The 18,320-nt window shown below is 44.3% G+C and overlaps 1 protein-coding gene across 1 annotated transcript; it reads right to left on the bottom strand.

Annotated features, from left to right (window-relative positions):
- Positions 1-924: 924 nt before the first annotated feature.
- On the bottom strand, positions 925-16,471 carry FIGLA (folliculogenesis specific bHLH transcription factor). The gene is made up of 5 exons (XM_058551002.1): positions 16,271-16,471; positions 13,401-13,553; positions 11,599-11,752; positions 1,242-1,276; positions 925-985 (listed from the first exon to the last, which is right to left on the bottom strand). The coding sequence occupies exons 1-4, from the start codon at positions 16,469-16,471 to the stop codon at positions 1,272-1,274; spliced, it is 513 nt and encodes a 170-aa protein (XP_058406985.1). The 3' UTR covers positions 925-985; positions 1,242-1,271.
- Between the last annotated feature and the right edge of the window lie 1,849 nt (positions 16,472-18,320).

The following is an 18,320-nucleotide window of genomic DNA, read 5'->3' as shown; positions in this document are numbered from 1 at the left end:
AAGAGAAACTTCAGCCAACCTGTGGCTGAAGCCTGCTATGGAAAGAGAACTAAGGTGGGAGTCCAGGGCCTGGGCCTCTAGCCTTGGCCCCAGTGATTGTGTGGCCTCAGGAAAGACTCTGACCCCTGGGTCTCACTGCCCAGCTGTTAAGTGAGGGTAACAGTGCTTACCGTCTGTTATGGGTTGAACTGTGTCCTCCCAAAATTTCTATGTTGAACTCCTAACCCCCTAGTACCTCAGAATGTGACTGTATTTGGAGATAGGGTGTTCAAGAGATAATGAGGTAAATGAGATGAGACTGAAAAATTAGGTCATGTGGGTGGGCCCTAATCCAATAGGATAGCTGTCTTTATAAGAAGAGGAAATGTGGACACAGACTAGAAGTCAACTTTGAAGTCAACTCTGCTGACACCTTGATCTGTTGATCTCAGATGAATTTCTATTGTTCAAGCCACCCAGCCTGTGGTACTTTGTTACGGCAGCCCTAGAAAGCTAATATAGTCTACCACCCAGGGTTGTCATATGTCAATATTTATCTTATTTAAAGAGCCTTGAAAACTCTCACTCCCATTAACCAATGCTTATGACTCCATACTCTTCTAGCTTAAGCTTGTTTTGTTATTAAAGGTTAATTTCCCCAGGGAGGGTAACAGATGCTTATTCTTCAAGTGATGAAAACAGATGGGATGAAAGATATTAGGTGTAGGTCCTGAGAGGATGAGGATGGAAACCTCATAGGGGTTGAGAAATCAGCGTGAAGGCTGAAGGCACTGAAGCCTATTTCTTCAAAGCATGAAATTAAGGAGAAAGTAAAGTTGAGTCAATTTGTGACAGACAAGACCATTTGAAAAGTAATTGTTAAACTTTGAATTATCCCACTTTTTTTTTTTTTAACAAAGAGACTCCAAAACTTTCAAGACTGCATTTATTTGTCTCAAGAAGGTAGCCCTGGACCCGCCTTTTCACTTTTCATACTTGAGGAAGCCTGAAACAGAGAAAAGAGTCCATCGTAAATGGCTAAAGGATAAGAACAGACAGTTCACAAAAGAAATATGTAAAAAAAAATGTAATTTCACTAATAATCAAAGATGTTTAAATTTAAAGATACCATCTTTTACTCATTAACATTCTGTCATTTTAATAGATCCCATTGTTGGCAAGGATGTGATGAAATTAGCACTCTTACATAGCTGATGGTATTATAAATTGGCACCGTGCATCAAGTCATAGGTTGTACCTACTTGTGTTTCATGAGTTCTACTTCTGGGAATTTATCCTAGGGAATAAAAATACAGAAAGAGCTAAACGTATCAGGTTATTTGTCATGTTTATGAGAAAAACTGAAAACAATTTAAATGTCCAACAATTATAAAACTGTCCCATTTAATGGACCATTAGAACTTGTTATAAAGACTATACAGTAACCTCTAAACATGCCAATGATAGAATAAGAAAAACAGAACACACAATATTATATACTTTATGATAATTTCTTAATTCAGTTGTATAGGAAAAAATTTTGGAAGCATTTTAGTATATTTCCATCAGTGGTTTTACTAAGATTTAAAATCATTTGGAATCTCAACTTGAAAAAAAAAATCCATGACTGAAAAATAAAGTCACTCAAATCATGGTCAGGCAGTTCAGATATTGGAACCCAGATGTATATCACTATGAATAATACTGCAATCAAATGGTTTAATTTAGCTTTAAAAACACATTTACCTATTTCCTAGTCCACTCTTATTTCAAGGGTGAGTTTTGTTAGAATGAAAGGCAGTTAAAGCATTTACCGCTATCACCCACATCCCTCAACTCCAACCACTCATTGACTCACTGGATATTGGGAAAGTTACTTCTGTTCCTTAGTTTCCTGTGATAAGAAATTTTGACATATTGAGGTATATGGGGTAGCTATTCTGGTTTAAACCTGATTCAGCCTGAACTAAAGAAGCCTGACCTATGGCCTACCAAACATACATTTTACATCTATTTTCACCATTAAAGATTGCTTTAAGCATTATCTCAAAGTAAAAGAATGCACTCTTTCTACATAAGGATGCATACTTCCTTTTCCACATGCCAGTATCAGTACTCCTGAAGGTAAGTTTCCTTTCCCAGACATCAGGGTCATGTTGACCTGCTAATCTGAAACTGAGTATCTCTGTGAAACTTTGATGAGTATGTATCCTGGGTGTGTTTGATATACGTTCTTTGTTCTAAAGAGGTATAAAACTGCACTGAAAACCATGCTTCTCCAGAACACGTTCTTCCTTTGTGGAGACTGCCTTCCTGGGCTATAGTCCTCAGAATGGCTCAAGTAAAATTCGCCTTCTCTCTCCTATCTATAGAATAGGTTATTGGTTATTTGTGCCGACACCTGATGTGTAAAATGGCTATAATTGTTTGTACATCACAGGGTGGTTGTGAAAATTAGTTTACTATGTATGAATTGCCAGGAATAGCACAAAATAAGTTATCAACTATTTTTTCTGATCTTGATCAAGTCTTTCCACTATACATGTGATCAAGCTTTCTTTTTTGAATTCAAATTTAGCTTTAGAAGTTTTAAATTTTTTTTATCTTTTTATGTATCCAGAATGTTTTAAACCTAAGAGACAAATTCATATATTGCTGTGTTTACCTGAAGGGTTTAAGGATAATTTAATCCTATCAGCATATAGTCTAGTGTATTATAGATCATTGCCTTGTTTTTGTTTTAAGAGTTAGCTGGAAAATTCCAGGAATGTAATATTTAAGTATCAGAATATGAAAACTTAAAGTTTATCATTGTTGTCTAATTCTCACAGTTCATGAAAAAAAATGCCCGTTGGCCTCATGTAAGTCAAGGAGTTGAAGGTCCAAGAGGGTGGTCTGAGGAAAGGAAACCCAGCTTGCTGCTCAACTCCTTCAATAAGGTGGCCGCACTCCTGTTGTTGGCTGCGTAGCTGGATAATTTGACATATTACCCAATGTACATTTCCCCCCACCCACTGAGCCAAGGTTTGGGGGTGGGGGGGACATGGGTGGATAGACACCAGCCAGAATTCCTCGCTCACTCAGCTTTAGAGCTCAGTTCCCAGCTTAACAATAGCCTGGAAAAGCCAGGCTCTCATCTGAAAGAAGCTGACTTTGTTGAAAAGGAGAATAATGAACATGTGGGTTCTGGTGGGCCAGAGCTTAGACGGCTGCTCATCAGGTAGTCACAGAGCAGCATCCCAATGAGGAGGCAAGATATGATGTGGGCAAGACTTCCTACAACCCAAACCAGAGATGAAAGCTGAAACAGCAGAAGGTAGTTCTTCAGAAAGGATAGAACTAGTGTATAGAAGCTGCCTGATCCCTGAGAAGGACCCCTGTACCATGCCATCCTGGGCCTTGATCCAGGGACGGGGAAGAGTTATGTAAGGTAATAGGACCCAGGAAAGGTGAAGTAGACTCTGAGGAAAGCAAGGACTTGTACCCACAGGAGTTTAGTGGCCACATGGCTGAGGGACAGCATCGGGTAGATGGGCCTGAGGGTAGCTGCATAGCCCATCTGGGAGTGGGAAAGCCAGGGAGACCAGAAGAGCCCTGGGTTCTGAGTGGAGAAGGCCCAGCTAGCCTGGCCTAGAGAAGAGAAGCCACGGTGGGGTCATGGACATCCACAGTGGATCTCAGCTCAACAACACCCAAGACTGGGGGCCAGAGGACTAGCTGGGGTCAGAGGTGGGGAAACACACACGAGCATTCCCATTCCTGCCCCCACAGTGCATCCACTCCCCACTGCACCTAGAGGAGAAGAGGAGTGGGGAGATTGCTTAAGTGACAAAGAGCCCCCATAGGGATTCTGAACATTGAACTGATTCAGTATTTACTCAAAGAAGATAGACCTTCATGGGGCAAGATAAAAAGTTTTCCCATCATCTGAGTCATAAGGGTATTACTGTATTCTCAGAACAAGTGGAGTACAGTATAGAAAGTAAAGTTACATTTCTTTCGGTCTAAACAGTGCTCATAATTGTCAATCCTGCTTCAATGTGTGCAAGTCCAGCCAGGACCCAGCAATCAGAACCCAGCATTGTGGCCACAGCCTTGCCGTCTCATGTCTGGAGGCAGAACCATACAGATGATCTTCCAGCAAATGAAGCTCCTTTATAATGAGCAGGGCTTTGGTCACCAAGCCCCATGTGGTCTCTCTCTTCCCTTGGGGATCTGGTCCAAACTGCATGATGCAGGGGGACTCTGCCCCTGGGCTCCTCTCACCTCAGAGCATCCCAATGAGGCAGGTGCCCCAGGCCCATCTTCCACACCAGAGTTGCTGGAAGGATGCATTCCTGGAGGGAAAAGTCTTCCAAAAGGGAAGAGAGTGATCCAAAAAGGACCAGAAGTGTTCCTAAAAACAATCAAGTTGTATTTAAAATTCCTTTACCCTCCCACTAGAAGAGCTACATTGAACACTGTGTCTTTGGAGTCCATTTTGTCCCTGATCTGCTGTGGGTAACCCAGGGATTAGAATAAGGGGAGAGGGTGGAGGACACACTGACCTCCCTCGGGGCGAGCTTATGTGGTCCAAGCATGTGGTAGTTTTCTGCTAATCAAAGAGGTGGCTGTCTCAAGAGAGGTTAGCGGCACCTCAGAGAAGTCCTGCTTCCACCGTTGTGAGACCTTTCCATCCAATTCTTGCCATTCTCCTCTGTATCTATGTGGGACCAATGAGATGGACCTTTTATAAAACTCATGTAAATATTTCCTTAAGAAGTCTACTAGAATAGATAAGGACTTACTCCAATTAATTTAGCCACCAGGTCCACCATATGTCAGAGAAATGGAAAAGAAATTATTGGCTTTCTCTCATTATCCTTAGCTCACTGACAGGGTTAGGAGCACATACCAGGTAGAGATCTTGTCAAGCACACCAAACTTCACGAGCACTCACACACGCACACAATAAACCCACTTCCATGATTGATTCAATCTTTTGTCCCCATAGAAAAATTAGAGTTTCAACAAAAGAAATCTCCCTCTCTTATTTTCACAAAGAAATAGAACTTCGTTTTCCTTCTAACATTTTCTTCTTATCTTGATCAGATTGGGCCTTACGACTCTTCGTCAGGTGCTGGTGGGTCTTGTCCTGAGTAGCTGCAGCCTGGGGAATCCTCCATCAGAGGTGGCATCACTCCAAAATAGATGGATCCTGTCCTCCATGCCCCAGATCTCACCTTTCCAAAGTTCCAGAGAGAACGACCAGCATCCATATCATCACAGCACCAACCCCCTAACCCCCAAAGTTTACAAGACACAATAACATCCCAGAGTCAAATGCAACCGCTGGAGCAGCCTTCCCTCTGAGCCCCCGTGCCCTTGTCCAGGGCTGCAAAGTTAAATGCCTAAACTGGAGATGCAGTAAGGGGTGGTGATGATTGACAAACCAGAGACCACTCACCCCATCAAATGGGCAGCTCAATTTTTTAAAATACTCTGCTGGCTAAACTCATCAGGAGATGCCCCCTAGGCCATCAGACAAATGTGCTTCCCAAGGAAAAGCCTAGACCGACCATACCACTGTGGTAGAATTTTTGCTTCACGTAGAGCTACTACCTGGGAAAATGTGAGATGGAAGACAGAAGATAGATGATCCCAAGCTTTCCCAAGGTGCTAATAAATTCATCCCAACTAGCCAGACCATCTCATTTCAGAGTTTAAAATGCTATGAGAAGAAATGTCCCCAGTGGTCAATTTCACACACAGATTACCACGATCTGCAGAGGGGGTAGTGGAAATTTACCATCCATACAGGCTTCCTTCTCTCAGAAACTCTTTCCAAAATTAGAATCCAGGCCAAAATTTAGAAGTGTATGATGGCGACACATCCAGGCCCTGTAACAGACACTTTTGTTCATCCATATAGCCCTTTCCAGAGCCCCTTTGACTCCAGCACAATCGGCATCTGACTCCAACATTAAGGATGGCCTTCGTCCTGGGACACAGTCTTTACAGGACACACAACACTAAACAAAATTCAGAGCCTTGCACAATGTGAAATGGCCAAGCTATAGCCAAGGTTGACAAATAGAAGGAATAAACAATGGTGGGTTAGTGAACATCTTGCCCCCTAGCAATGCCCAATCACAAAACAGCAAAATCTGAAAAGTCCAATTCTAAATGAGCCTCGCCTGGACCTTGACATTAATCCCTATCGCTACCAAGGCGATAGAGATCGCTGTAGCTTCACATGGCTCACAGCCCTCTCCATGGCCACATACTTGCTGATTCAGTCCCCAAGTGAACCTGCTCTGGCCAGAGAGCTTAATCTCCATCCCTGCCATCAGCAGATTCTTATGTACTTCATTTGGGATTTTGCCTCTCAGAAATATTGTTGATCTTGCACAGCCTGTTCTGACCCCATCCTCAAATCCCCCAAAATGCCCATCTCTGCCAGCACCAGGATTCCACTCCTCAGATCCTCTCCAAGGGCAGGAAGAAGGGTGCCACTCCTGCAAACTGAAGCTGGAGGCAGCCTGCCTCCCAAATCCTAAGCCCCTCTGTACGTAAGCATTTCAGTCCAATGAGCCACGTCAGCTGTGCCCACGTCTCCAGTTAGGGTATCTGGCCAGCATCCTGAAACCCTATGTAGTCACCTCTTCAGGTAAACTGGGCTGACCCCTGATGAGGATTGTTAGGCAAATAAAGGTCAGCTGAGCTTTGTTTCCTTGGTCCTTTATCTTGACCCATCCTGGTTCCTGATTGTAAAACAGAAGCTTTGATAAAGTTAGTAAAAGCGATGTTGAATAATTGCTCAAGCCACATGCAAATAAGGATCTCAGAGTTAAATCTATTTACAAAGACAAAACTAACCAGACAGATAGTCACACACTAGGCACTTGAAAGAAAAAAAACGATTTACCTTCCCCCTCCTGAACAATTCAGTCCTAATGCTGTTAGTTGGGTCACAGTGAGGTAGGGTGAGCCATGGGGGCCCAGAGTGAAGGATGGGAGCCTGAACATGGTGAGGTTAGCAACCACACACGGAGGTGGCCCAGCACAGGATGTCGGAGACCAAGCAGATGAGGGGAACGGTCCAAACTGGGTAAGGAGGGTGTCCAGGTGAGGACCCGTGGAGCATGGGGAGGAGAAGCCCAACCTGAGCAAGGCAGGCATCCCCGTGTGCAGGTGCCCCGACATGGTGAGCCAGAGCCCAAGCAGGGTGAGGCGGCATCCATGCGTGGGGTGAGGGAGTGGCCTGGTGGAATGTCAGAGAGGGAGAGGGTTCTTGTGGAGGGGCAGCTTGTTATAGTGTTGTTATGGGCTGAATTGTGTCCCCTCCAAATTCATATGTTGAAGACCTAACCCCCAGAGCCTCAGAATATGACTGTATTTGGAGACAGGGCCTTAAAAGGGGTGATTGAGTTACAATGAGGCTGTTAGGGTGGGTGCCAATCCAACCTGACTGGTGTCCTTATTAGAGGAGGAGATTTGGGCACACACAGAGAAAAGGCCATCTGCAAGCCAAGAAGAGAGGCCTCAGGAGAAACTAAACCTGCCGACACCTCCATCTTAGACTTCCAGTCTCCAGAACTGTGAGAAATTTCTGTTAAGAAATTAAGAAATTAAGCCACTCAGTCTGTGTATTTCGTTATGTCAGCCCCAGCAAAGGAATACAGGTGCTCCAGCCCAAAAGGGGTGAGGAGAAGAGCTGTGCAGGGAGGAGATGGCACAGAGATGGGAGGCGAGTTACACATGGGCTGTCCTTGATGAAAGGCTCATTCCAGGGCCGGAGGTAGGAAAGTACAAGATTCCCAAGCTCAGAACATCTTCTGCTAGAAAGGAAGTGATCAAAGAACAATGGTGACATGTGGAACAGAAAGTTAGCCCACTTGAAGGGGCTGTCACTGGCCACAGTGAGGATAATTTGAATAACAAATCATGAAATATTATATGATATTATATTATGATTTAGTAATCCACTGAATTAAATAGAAAACCATGTGTCTATAATATAAAAATGAAGTGAATATAGAAACAACTAAAATGTTCTACAATAAGCGAGTGGTTAAACTGTGGCACGTCCATACCATGGACTAACACTCAGCAATCAAAAGAGCAGACTATTGATACAACTGGGATGATATCAAGAGCATTGTGCTGAGCAAAAGAAAACAAGCCAGTCTCTAAAGATTACGCACTGTATGATTCCATACAGTACATAACATTCTCAAAATGATAAATTAGAGAGATGGAGACCAGATTAGTGGTTGCCAGAGATTAGGGAGAGCAGAGGAGTGGGGACAGTGGGTGGGTGTGACTATAAAAGGGCTTTATGATGATGGAACAGTTCTGTATCTTGACTACAGTGGTAGTTTCACAAATCTACCCGTGATAAAATGACATGGAACATGGAACTACACACATAGAACCAATATCAATTTTCTGGTTTTGACATTGTACTATAGTTACATAAGATTCAGCCACTGGGGGAAACCAAGTTAAGGGTGCATGGGACTTCTCTGTACTATCTTTGTATCTTCCTGTGAATCTATATTTCAAAGCAAAAATATTTATAGACTGTTTGATGAGTAATGGGATATCTAAATAGTTTCAAAGCACCTCCCCACAAAATACCCATTAGAAAAGAAAAAGTCTAACTTTAAAGTGGAGAGGCCTGGCAGTCACCACATTAAGACAGTGATCGAAGTAAATATCCTTAGTAATGGGACAAATCAAAATCTGCCCCATCTAATAGGATGCAAATGAGTAGAAAACACATCACTTCTGTGATGTTCCTGCCAAAGATGCATGTCTGAATCTAATCAGGAGGAAACAGACAAATTTGAATCAAGAAATATCCTACAAAACAATAAATGTGTCAAGGTCATAAAAATCACAAAAAGATCAAGGAATTGCTCCAAACTGAAAGAGGCTAAAGAGAAATGACAACTAAGTGCAACTCATGGTTCTCAGCTGGTCCTTTCGCTAGAAAGGACACTATTGAGGCTGTTGATGAAACTTGAACAGAGCCTGAGGATTATGTCACAGTAATGCCACAACATTAATTTCTTGATTGTGATGGCTGTGCTGTGGTCATGTAGCAGAATGTCCCCATTTGTAGGAAATGCACACAAAAGTAATTAGCGGTGATGGGGCATCAGGTTGACAACTTACTCTCAAACAGGTCAGGAAACAACTTCTTTGTACTGTACTTGCAACATTTCTGTAAGTTGATTATTATGGTTTCAGAATAAATGTTTTTATTTTAAAAATGAATGCTTTGAATATCAAAGAATGAGAAACACTTGACAAAACTGATGGAACCCTAAAACACTTCTGCGAAACATGGCACTCCACATTGAGGCCTTGGAAGTCACACTTGACAGAAGTTATATGTATATATAAAAATCTCAAATATGTGATTCTTTGTTTATTCTAAGAATTAGCACACTCTTCCAACTAACAGCTTAAGCTTGATTAGCTAAAAGCCTAAAATTAAGTGTCTTGTTTTCTTTTTAAAAGAAATTTCCAATCAGAACTTTTTTATTTCCTACTAGAAAATGTTAGTCCCCACTTTAAATCAATTTACTATAAATGGCCTGTTCCCAGGATCAATTAACCTTGGGAAACAAGGACCTTCTGTACATCCTTGTTGCTGGTGTAACTATGCATAGGCCTGCTTTGCTCCAGGTCTAATAGGCCTGGCAGGAAGGAATAGCCAGGTGGCTCACCATAAGAAGGACATGGTGATGCCTACCTGATAGAGATCAGTGAGGATTAACTGCAAGCAAGATTCTTGCCTTATATCTAGTACATATTAAACTTACATTCATGGAAGCATTACTGTTATTAACTTAGCCAGGTTCAAGGTTCGGTTCAGGTCATATCTTCACTCTTTTGTTCTCAGTCATTCCCTGTCAGCTCATGTAGTAGCAACAGGAATTTCGTCTACTAAGGACTGTAGAGGAACCCCTTGCCAGGAAGGTTTATATCTCAAGGGATATAAGGAAGGCAAGGGCAAGGTTTATATCTCAAGTGTCCAGAATTTGAAAATCTAGACTGAGCATGTGCTCATGTGGAATCCTTAGAAAGCAGTAATCAAATCAGAAATGGGCACCAAGGCCAGCCAGTCAGCAGGAAGCCTGTAAGATCTCAAACCAGAGTGGAGCGTTAGAGAGAGCCAAGTGAGAAAACCCAGAACACTTGTTACAAACGGAGCGAGGATGCCGGTGGCTCGTTGTTGATTGCTCACCCATCAATACTGACTGCTCACGGTGAGTCAAGCAGACTTCATAATGTGTGTCCAAGCGAACACTGACACACCATGTATTGCACTAGACACTTCACTGACATGATGTAATTTGAACCTCACAGTTACCTTATGTATAAGGTAGGTACAATTATCATTCCCATTCTACAGATGGAGAAACTGAGGATTGGAGAGATTCAGTAGCTCATCCAAGGTCACACAGCTAGTGAGTGGTAAAACCAGGGTTTGAACCTCAGCATTCTGTCTCCAGAGCCGACAGTCAACCGCTGTTCCTTTTTTTAATCTTTATTTCATTCTTAATTAGTTACTAATGGCATGTGCACACCTGTTGCACTGCACAACTTTTGAAACTTTGGAATCAGATTGGACAATGCCATCCTCACTTTCTTGATTTGCCTTGAGCTAACATCTGTGCCAGTCTTCCTCTATTTTGTATGTGGGTCACCGCCACAGCATGGTGGACGAGTGGTATAGATTTGTGCCCAGGATCCGAACCTGCCAACCCGGGCCGCCGAAGCGGAGAACGCCGAACTTAACCACTACGCCACGGGGCCAGCCCCTCAACTACTGTTCTAAACTGCCTTTCACCACCAACCATCATTTGTGACTCCACAGCCCCCACTGTCTCTTACAGCACACTAAGCAACTTGCTTGTTACAGTACGCTTGGTTCCAGATTCTCACAAGCCCTTCTCGTTTCAATAGCAATTGTGTTGCAGGATGGAGCAAGGGGTCTCATTTGTGTTAACACTGAGACACAGCAAGGGCAAAAAGTCCACTTTCCAGACTTGGAGAAGCAGGCTTCTATGTCCAATGGCTTTGTTAGTCTGCCAAAGTAATAAGAGCTGTTCCAATAAACTCCTTTGTAATTACTTAGAAAATGCTTCCTCCCAACAAGGCCAATTCAAAAAGTGTCTGTGTGTGTGAGCCAGCATGTTTGTATATGGTCTCCCTATGCAGCTTTATGTACAGCAACCTACTTATTTCTTTTTCTGGAGACCTCAGAATCCACAAAACCTTTTGATGTATTAATTAGGGTCATAAAAAAATAAGCTTTGGTCTGTATTGGGTGATTCTGGAGGAGCTGCCTTCCCCTTGAGCTGCTTACCAGTTAACTTGCGAACATAATAACAGATCTTGCAAACTAGCAGATTCCACCTCCCCACCTAGGTGCTTTCACAAAATGATCTTGTTTCCAGCATGTTTTAGCACTGAAAATGCCACATGCCTCAAGGGATGCATTTTGAGGTTTTTGACATCTATATGGTGATTTAAGAAGAAACGCTTTTACCCGACTCCTGGTTGGGGAGGTAACTCCAGTCGTAGACATCACACTCTAGCGACAAGCGCATGCCGACTCACCACTGCCACCATCTGCCCAGGGCCCTTCCTCCTTGTTCTTCAAGCCCACAACACAGCTGGCGTGTTGGGTGATGTTTCTCGATAGCTCTCCAGCCGAGGATATCTGTGGTTCAGAAGTATTGCTGCTATAGTTCTGATGATCCGGGTGTTGTTTCTAGAAACCATATTTAGTTGTCAAACAGTAGGACGGTCAGATTTTGAAGATTTAAATCAATATATTTCAAAATTTTAACCAGTGAAGTTTCATTTAAGTGATAAGAGCAATGCTTAAGTTAATATGAAGAGAAAATCATTGCTCAATAGACTGTATTCTGTTCTTCTATAACCTTAAAATATTGCGCAGTGGGTAACTGCATTAAAAAGATTATAGCATGGAACAGATCCTACATTTTATACTGAATGTAGCACAAAACAAAGCACTTCTGTTATACAATTTACATGCAAGGAAAAACTAAGACAGCCACCTGCATGTGTGCAAACACCATGACCATGCCACAACCCAACCATCCAATCTGGCCAATAGGACAATCCATTCCCACCATTGCGGAATGTACCCTCCCAGTCGTCACCTAAGTCGAACTAGTGGACAAGAAAAAAAACTAAAAAGTACTGGCTATTTCTGCTCTAAGTTTCTAGAACGATTGGTTCTCTTCTGTCTAGTATCTGTCCTTCTCTTCTGTCCCTAAACACGATCACATTGCAACCCAGAAAAGACCTTCACTGTCTCTAATGGCTTTTCTTCTTCCCTGTTTTTTGATCCTTCTTTCCAGTTTCAGATTTCCGAGTTGAACGGACTTGAAGTTTGCCACTTCCCTCTGCTTGGACTCCAGATCTTTACTAATAACACCCCCTCAACCCCCTACGAGTTGACTTCCAGGCCACTCCTATTCCACATCTCAGATGCTGGGCCTGGGTGCCTATCCTGGACTCGCTGTAGCTCCTCACATCACTTCTCACCCTCGATTCCCAAGACTCCTCCCGCCCTGACTTTAGGATCCCAGTGTGCTTCTCCACCTTCCTGCCACCTTCTCTCTGATGGCTCCTCCTTCCTCCTGTCAGTGGTGTCACTTAGGGTTCATTTCTAAGGCCTTTTCTCTTTATATCTTACCTCTTCTGATGACTAATCCATTTTCAGGCCTTCAAGATTTGCCTCTCCACAGAATGAGCCCATAAAACCAGCCCACGCTTTCCACCGCCTAATAGCCACTCCTGAACTGTGCACCCTGATAATGGTGGTGACACTAGGGTGCTTTCCAGTTTTCAAAGCAGGTTCGTTTATGTTGTCCCACTGAATGGTCTCAAAACCCCGTGAGATTGGTATCACCAGACCTTTGCTGAGCTCTCCAGCAGTGTTGTCCCTCAGGGACGGCCTCTCCCAAGGGAGGACACTTCAGGAAAGAAATGCGTCTTCCTTTCTGTATCCTATCCGATGTTTGTCCTGCTAAAGGGAAACCACCACCACAGAGTGGGTTTACAGAAGCCTCCTCTCGTGCCCCAGCTGTCACGGTCCTATTAAAGATTTGGCACTTAGGAGCTGGGTGCCCTGGACAGTGACGGGAAGTAAGTATATAGATGGTCGAGAACTTGGCTCCAAAGCTCACACAGATGTGGATTCAGACCCCAGCCCCGAAATTTCTTAACTGCATGGCCTTTCCCTGTGTTTTGGTTTCCTCCTCTGTAAAACAAGGATCATAAACAGCTCAGAGGATTGTAATAAACTCACTGGAACATAAAATTGCCCGGCACATAGAAAGGGGTCAATAAACGGTGGATATCGTTGTTCTAACTTCTTAACCCTTTACCTCCGAGTCTTTGGCTCCTTCCAAAACATCACTGAGAACTTGGATGTATTCAACTGCACCTTTAAGGATATCAACCTTGCTAGGCTTCCTGCTTTGGGGAAGAAACGGCACCAGTGCCTTCAGTTTGGCAAAACCACGGTTGAGATTTTTTATCTGGAAAAGAACAAGGGACAGTGACACACAGAGAAGCTAATTTGTACAGACACCCCCCCCCCCAAACCACAGAAGGGGATTGCGAGGGCTCATTTCCACAGCTCTCTTGCCTGGGTGGTGAATCTAAGCAGGCACATGCCAAAGAGTTGCCACTCCACCTACAGCACAGTCCCTGGCAGGAGAGGGGGAGTAACGTCAACTCGGCACTGTGGGCAGAGGGGCTGGAAGGAGCGTCTGTGTTCACATTGACCTCCTCTTCCTCTAAGGGTATACCCACTGCAATGTAAGTAGAGGCAGTAGGGGTAGCGGCCAAAAGCTCTGAGTCAATACCTCAGGATTTAAAACCCAGCTCTACCTACTATTTAGCTTTAGAAGAGTGTGTGGGATACTTAATTATCGCCAAGCCTTGGTTTATCTGCAAAGTGGAAAATACTCACCTTGTAGCTTTTTCGTGGTGATTAAATGACATAGTTACACATAAAACACTTCTTCCTGACCTGGCACATAGAAAATCCTCAATAAGTGGTACTGAGGATAATGAATAAAATGTACAAACACCCGTCTACTCAAGCACTGTGCCATCAATTCTTCAATCTCTTTCCCAGCTGAGTTGATGATATAGAGTCAAGTGTTAGAGTCCATGGAGTCTGCGTGTTGGCGAAACTTGAAAGGTAGAATGAGGCGCCTCATTTATTTTTATTTTTTGAATCTCCAGGGTCTAAGCCCTCTGCTCTGAAGGCCTGGAACTCTGAAGACCACTCTCCTAAGGGACACAGGCCCTGGAAGAACTGGCTCCCACTACACCATAAAGCCAATATACTCACTTACACCAAGGGGCCCCTCCCAGCCCACATCAAAGTGGACCACTGACACGGTCAGCCCATTCACAGCAGAACACAGTGACCAATATGTGTATGAAAATATTGAACTTCAATAATCAAAGAACTATAGATTAAAACAGAAATTACATACCATTTTCATGTACCAAGCTGGTAACATTTTTATTTTGGTAACCATACCCAGCATTGGGGATGGAAAAAAGGGAACAGTCCTGTGTCTTGTAAAATGTGATAAAAAGTAGTAAACTTTTCTAGAAATCAATTGGACAACTTGTATCAAAAGTCATCAGATTATAGATATCCCAGTAATTCCACTTCTAGCTTTTTATTCTAAAGCAATTATCAGACATGGACATAGATTTATGTACCACTAAAAAGCTGCAAAAAGCATACACGTCCAACAAGAGGAGACTGGATAAGTTCTGGTCCGTTTATAGTCAGACTATGCAGTTAAAAACCATTCTTTGAAAGAAGGCTTAGGAATATGAGGAAATGCTTTTGATAATGTTAAGTGAAAAAAATACAAAGATATGTACTATATAATCACAGTTTTGTAAAATTATATATATGCACACACATTACTAGAAAGAAAGACTGGGCGGATATATACATGCATGATAGTTCATGGTAGTTATATTTGTGTTATGGGTGTTTCCATTCTCTATTTAGTCATTTTCATAGTTTCCAAGTGTATTAATTTTATCATTATAAAGGAGAATAAAAGTCACTAGTTTCAAAATAGTGGATACCACCAGGACCAATTCTCTGCAGAAAGCAATTCCTTCCTGGCGGAACGGTCCACTTAAAACGCAAAATAGTGGATCAGAATCCTGTCAGAGGGCCACATCATCACGTCACATTACAGGGTTCTTTTCATAAAGGGTCTAGTGCCTGGTAAAACCATACTTCTCCACTCTTGCACTTTTCCCAACTTTCTCTTAAGTCTTCTATTCTTACTTGGTTCTTTCTCCTCACACTCTTTTCCAAACAAAGCTCCTAGTCGATTCACCGGGGCTACATTTCTAAAGGGCCCGGCGCGCATAGGAACAGCCGCCAGCAGAACTTGCTCGTGTCCAAGGCCTAACTGTGCGCCCGCTCCCTCTTCCACCACCCGCCTTCCCTCTCTAGTAGCGCCTCCGCTGCAACCAAACCCAAAGATTGCAAAGGGCAGAAGGGAGACCGGACCTGACAAGTTTGGGGCTCGAGTTTAGTTAGAAATACTAAAAGCTACCAGTAGATGCCGCTCCGACCACGGCCCGCAGGACCATTCCGGTCGGCGGTTTACCGCGTACCCGCCTGACTGGAAAACACTTTCTCTTGACAGGGGACTGAGTGGGAGTCTGGATGCACCCAGGGGCCTTGTGTTTCTTTGTTTAAAGTAAGGAAAAGAGTAACTTCCATTAGGCCCCCTCACCCCATTTGTGCTTCGAGGCAGAGATCAGGCAAAAGGGGTGGTGGGGGCCCCTTGCACCCCAAGCGCGTAATGTTGTGAGATTGAAGCGCAGCTCTCGCGCTCTAGGGTTTTTAAAAGCACCGTCGAGGGGAGACATTTTTGAAGTCGTCAGGGGCCTCCCAGGACCCGGTTCCTGCACAAGTCCAGGGGGGTTAGCAGGTGGGGCGGCCACCCCAGCAGCAGCGAACGCGCAGCCGGACGAGGGCGGAGGGTGACAAGGCCACGGTCATTCTCCCAAGCTAGGACACGAGCCGGCCCGCAGGAGGTCGAAGTCGCCTCCGGGCCCCGCGGGTGGGCGGTGAGGGGGTGCCCCGGGTCCTGACCGGGTATGGGGAGGTGGAGAGGGTAGCGGGTATAGGGGGAGAGGGGAGGAAGTCGGCCCCTTCCCGGATGGCCTGGGGACCCGCGCGGGGCAGGGCGCTCACCCGCTCCCGCTCCTTGGCGTTGGCCACGCGCCGCCGCTCCAGCACCAGCTGGAGGTCCTCGGTCGACGAGTAGCCGCCCGAGGGCAGCCGCTTGAGCCGGCAGATGGCGGCCAGCTGGGGCAGCGGCCCGAACTGCTCCCGCAGCACGTCCTCCAGCACCTCGGCCTGCGGGGCACCGAGGAGGGCGGGCGCGGCGTCCATGGCGGCGCGCGGGGGCCGGCGGGCGGCCCGGCCCTTTGTCGAGGGCACCTGGGGCCGCACGAGGCGGGCGGGGGCCTGGCCCACCTGCACCCATTCCCCGGCCCGGCTCGTTACAAACCCAGTCCCACTCGCTGGAGGCCAGGCCAGGAATCTGTTTTTAACGAGCTCCACGGGTGATTATCGTACCCGCTGCAATACAGCGCTGGGTCTCAAATTTGGCTGCACACTGCAATCACCTGGGAAGTTTTTGTAGTTTTTTTTTTTTTAAATCCACATGCCTGGGTACCAATGCCCCAAATTCTGATTTAATCAGTCTGGGTTGGGGCCTGAGCTCCTGGATATATGTATACCCATGTATGCAAATATTCGTATGTACATATGTACATTTACCAGAAAAATTTGATGAATACACACAAAACTTTTTTAAAAATTCATTTCGAAATAAAAGTTGCAAAAAAAGTTGCAAGAACAGTGACATAGAGGTCCTGTATCCCCTTCACCTGGATTCTCTACTTGTTAACTTGTTTTTCACGTTTGCTCCATCACCCTTTTTCTCTCTATGAATATTCCCATTTTCATTATTCTCCAAACTGTTTGAACTATTCTTTTTCTAAAGCATTTCCTTAGGCTTGCCCTGTCTTCATGACCTTGACAGTTTCAAAGAGTAAAAGCCTTTCATTCTGAAGGATGTCCAACCTGGCTCTGTCCAATCTTTCCTCATGTCCAGACCCAGGTCATGCCCTCCTGGCAGGGACTCTATAGAAAAGATGCTGGGCTTTTCCAAGCGCATCACATCAGTAGATAGATGGTGTGACCTGTCCCACCACTGGTGATGTTACCTTGATCACCCGGTCAAGGTGGTGTCTGCCAGACTCCTTCACCATAAATTGCCTAATTTTTCCTTTTAATTAATATTTTGTGAGGAGATATTGCTTAGCATTGATTACTAGCTTCTGCCTGAATTAACCACCACTCTGATTATGGCCAAATGGTTGACATCCTACTGTGGGGAAGAGCTTTCCCTTCTCCCCATTTGCTTATTCCTTTTGTATTTATGTCAGCATGAGCTCATGAATTTCTATTTTATTCGATAAGATGCAATTCATTCATATCATTGTTTATTTTAATGCTTAAATTTCCCAGATTTGGCCTGTGGGAGCCCCTTCAAGCTGGCTCCTCTGTCCTTTGGACATGACCCCACCATTCTTTGAGTATTTTCTTACTTGTGCCAAAAAGACACAACATGTTCCAGGCTCATCTTGAATTTTCCTAGCCCCAGCCCTGGAATCAGTTAATTCTCCCTTTAGTGGAAGGTGGTATTTAGAAACCAAGATTGGATGCTTGATTGTTCATTCCTTTTGGGATGTCATTGCATCTAAGTCCTTTTGTAAATAGGAAAGTAGTACATATGCGCACAAGCATACACACACATACAGCTGTATCTATCTATCTGTGTATATAGATGGATAGATATATTTTAAAAAGCATGAGTTCACACTAATACCCACAATTCCAACCCAACACCTCAGATTTCTCTCTAGTTTCCCCCTTTCCTTATTTGTAACTCCCTTCTCCAACAGCGAGAAACTTGACTCTGGTTATCCTCAGTATATTTACTTATTTGCTCAATTCCCATATATAACCAATTTCCTAGTCACATCAGCCACCTCCTCAGTCCCATCCCCTCCTCAGCTCCCAGCATGGCACTGCTTCCAAGGGAAGGGCAAGGGGAAGTGAAGAGAACACACCAAGTGCTTAACTGGGGTTCTGCTGAGCAGTGGGCCTGGGAATGGTGAGGTATGATCCTTGCATCCCATCTTCTATATTGCTTGCATTTTTCACAATAAGC

This window comes from Diceros bicornis, chromosome 12 (assembly GCF_020826845.1).
Source record: "Diceros bicornis minor isolate mBicDic1 chromosome 12, mDicBic1.mat.cur, whole genome shotgun sequence".
In the NCBI taxonomy this organism is placed as follows: domain Eukaryota; kingdom Metazoa; phylum Chordata; class Mammalia; order Perissodactyla; family Rhinocerotidae; genus Diceros; species Diceros bicornis.
Note: the sequence above shows the minus strand (reverse complement) of the source record. Positions and strands in the feature narration are given on the sequence as shown.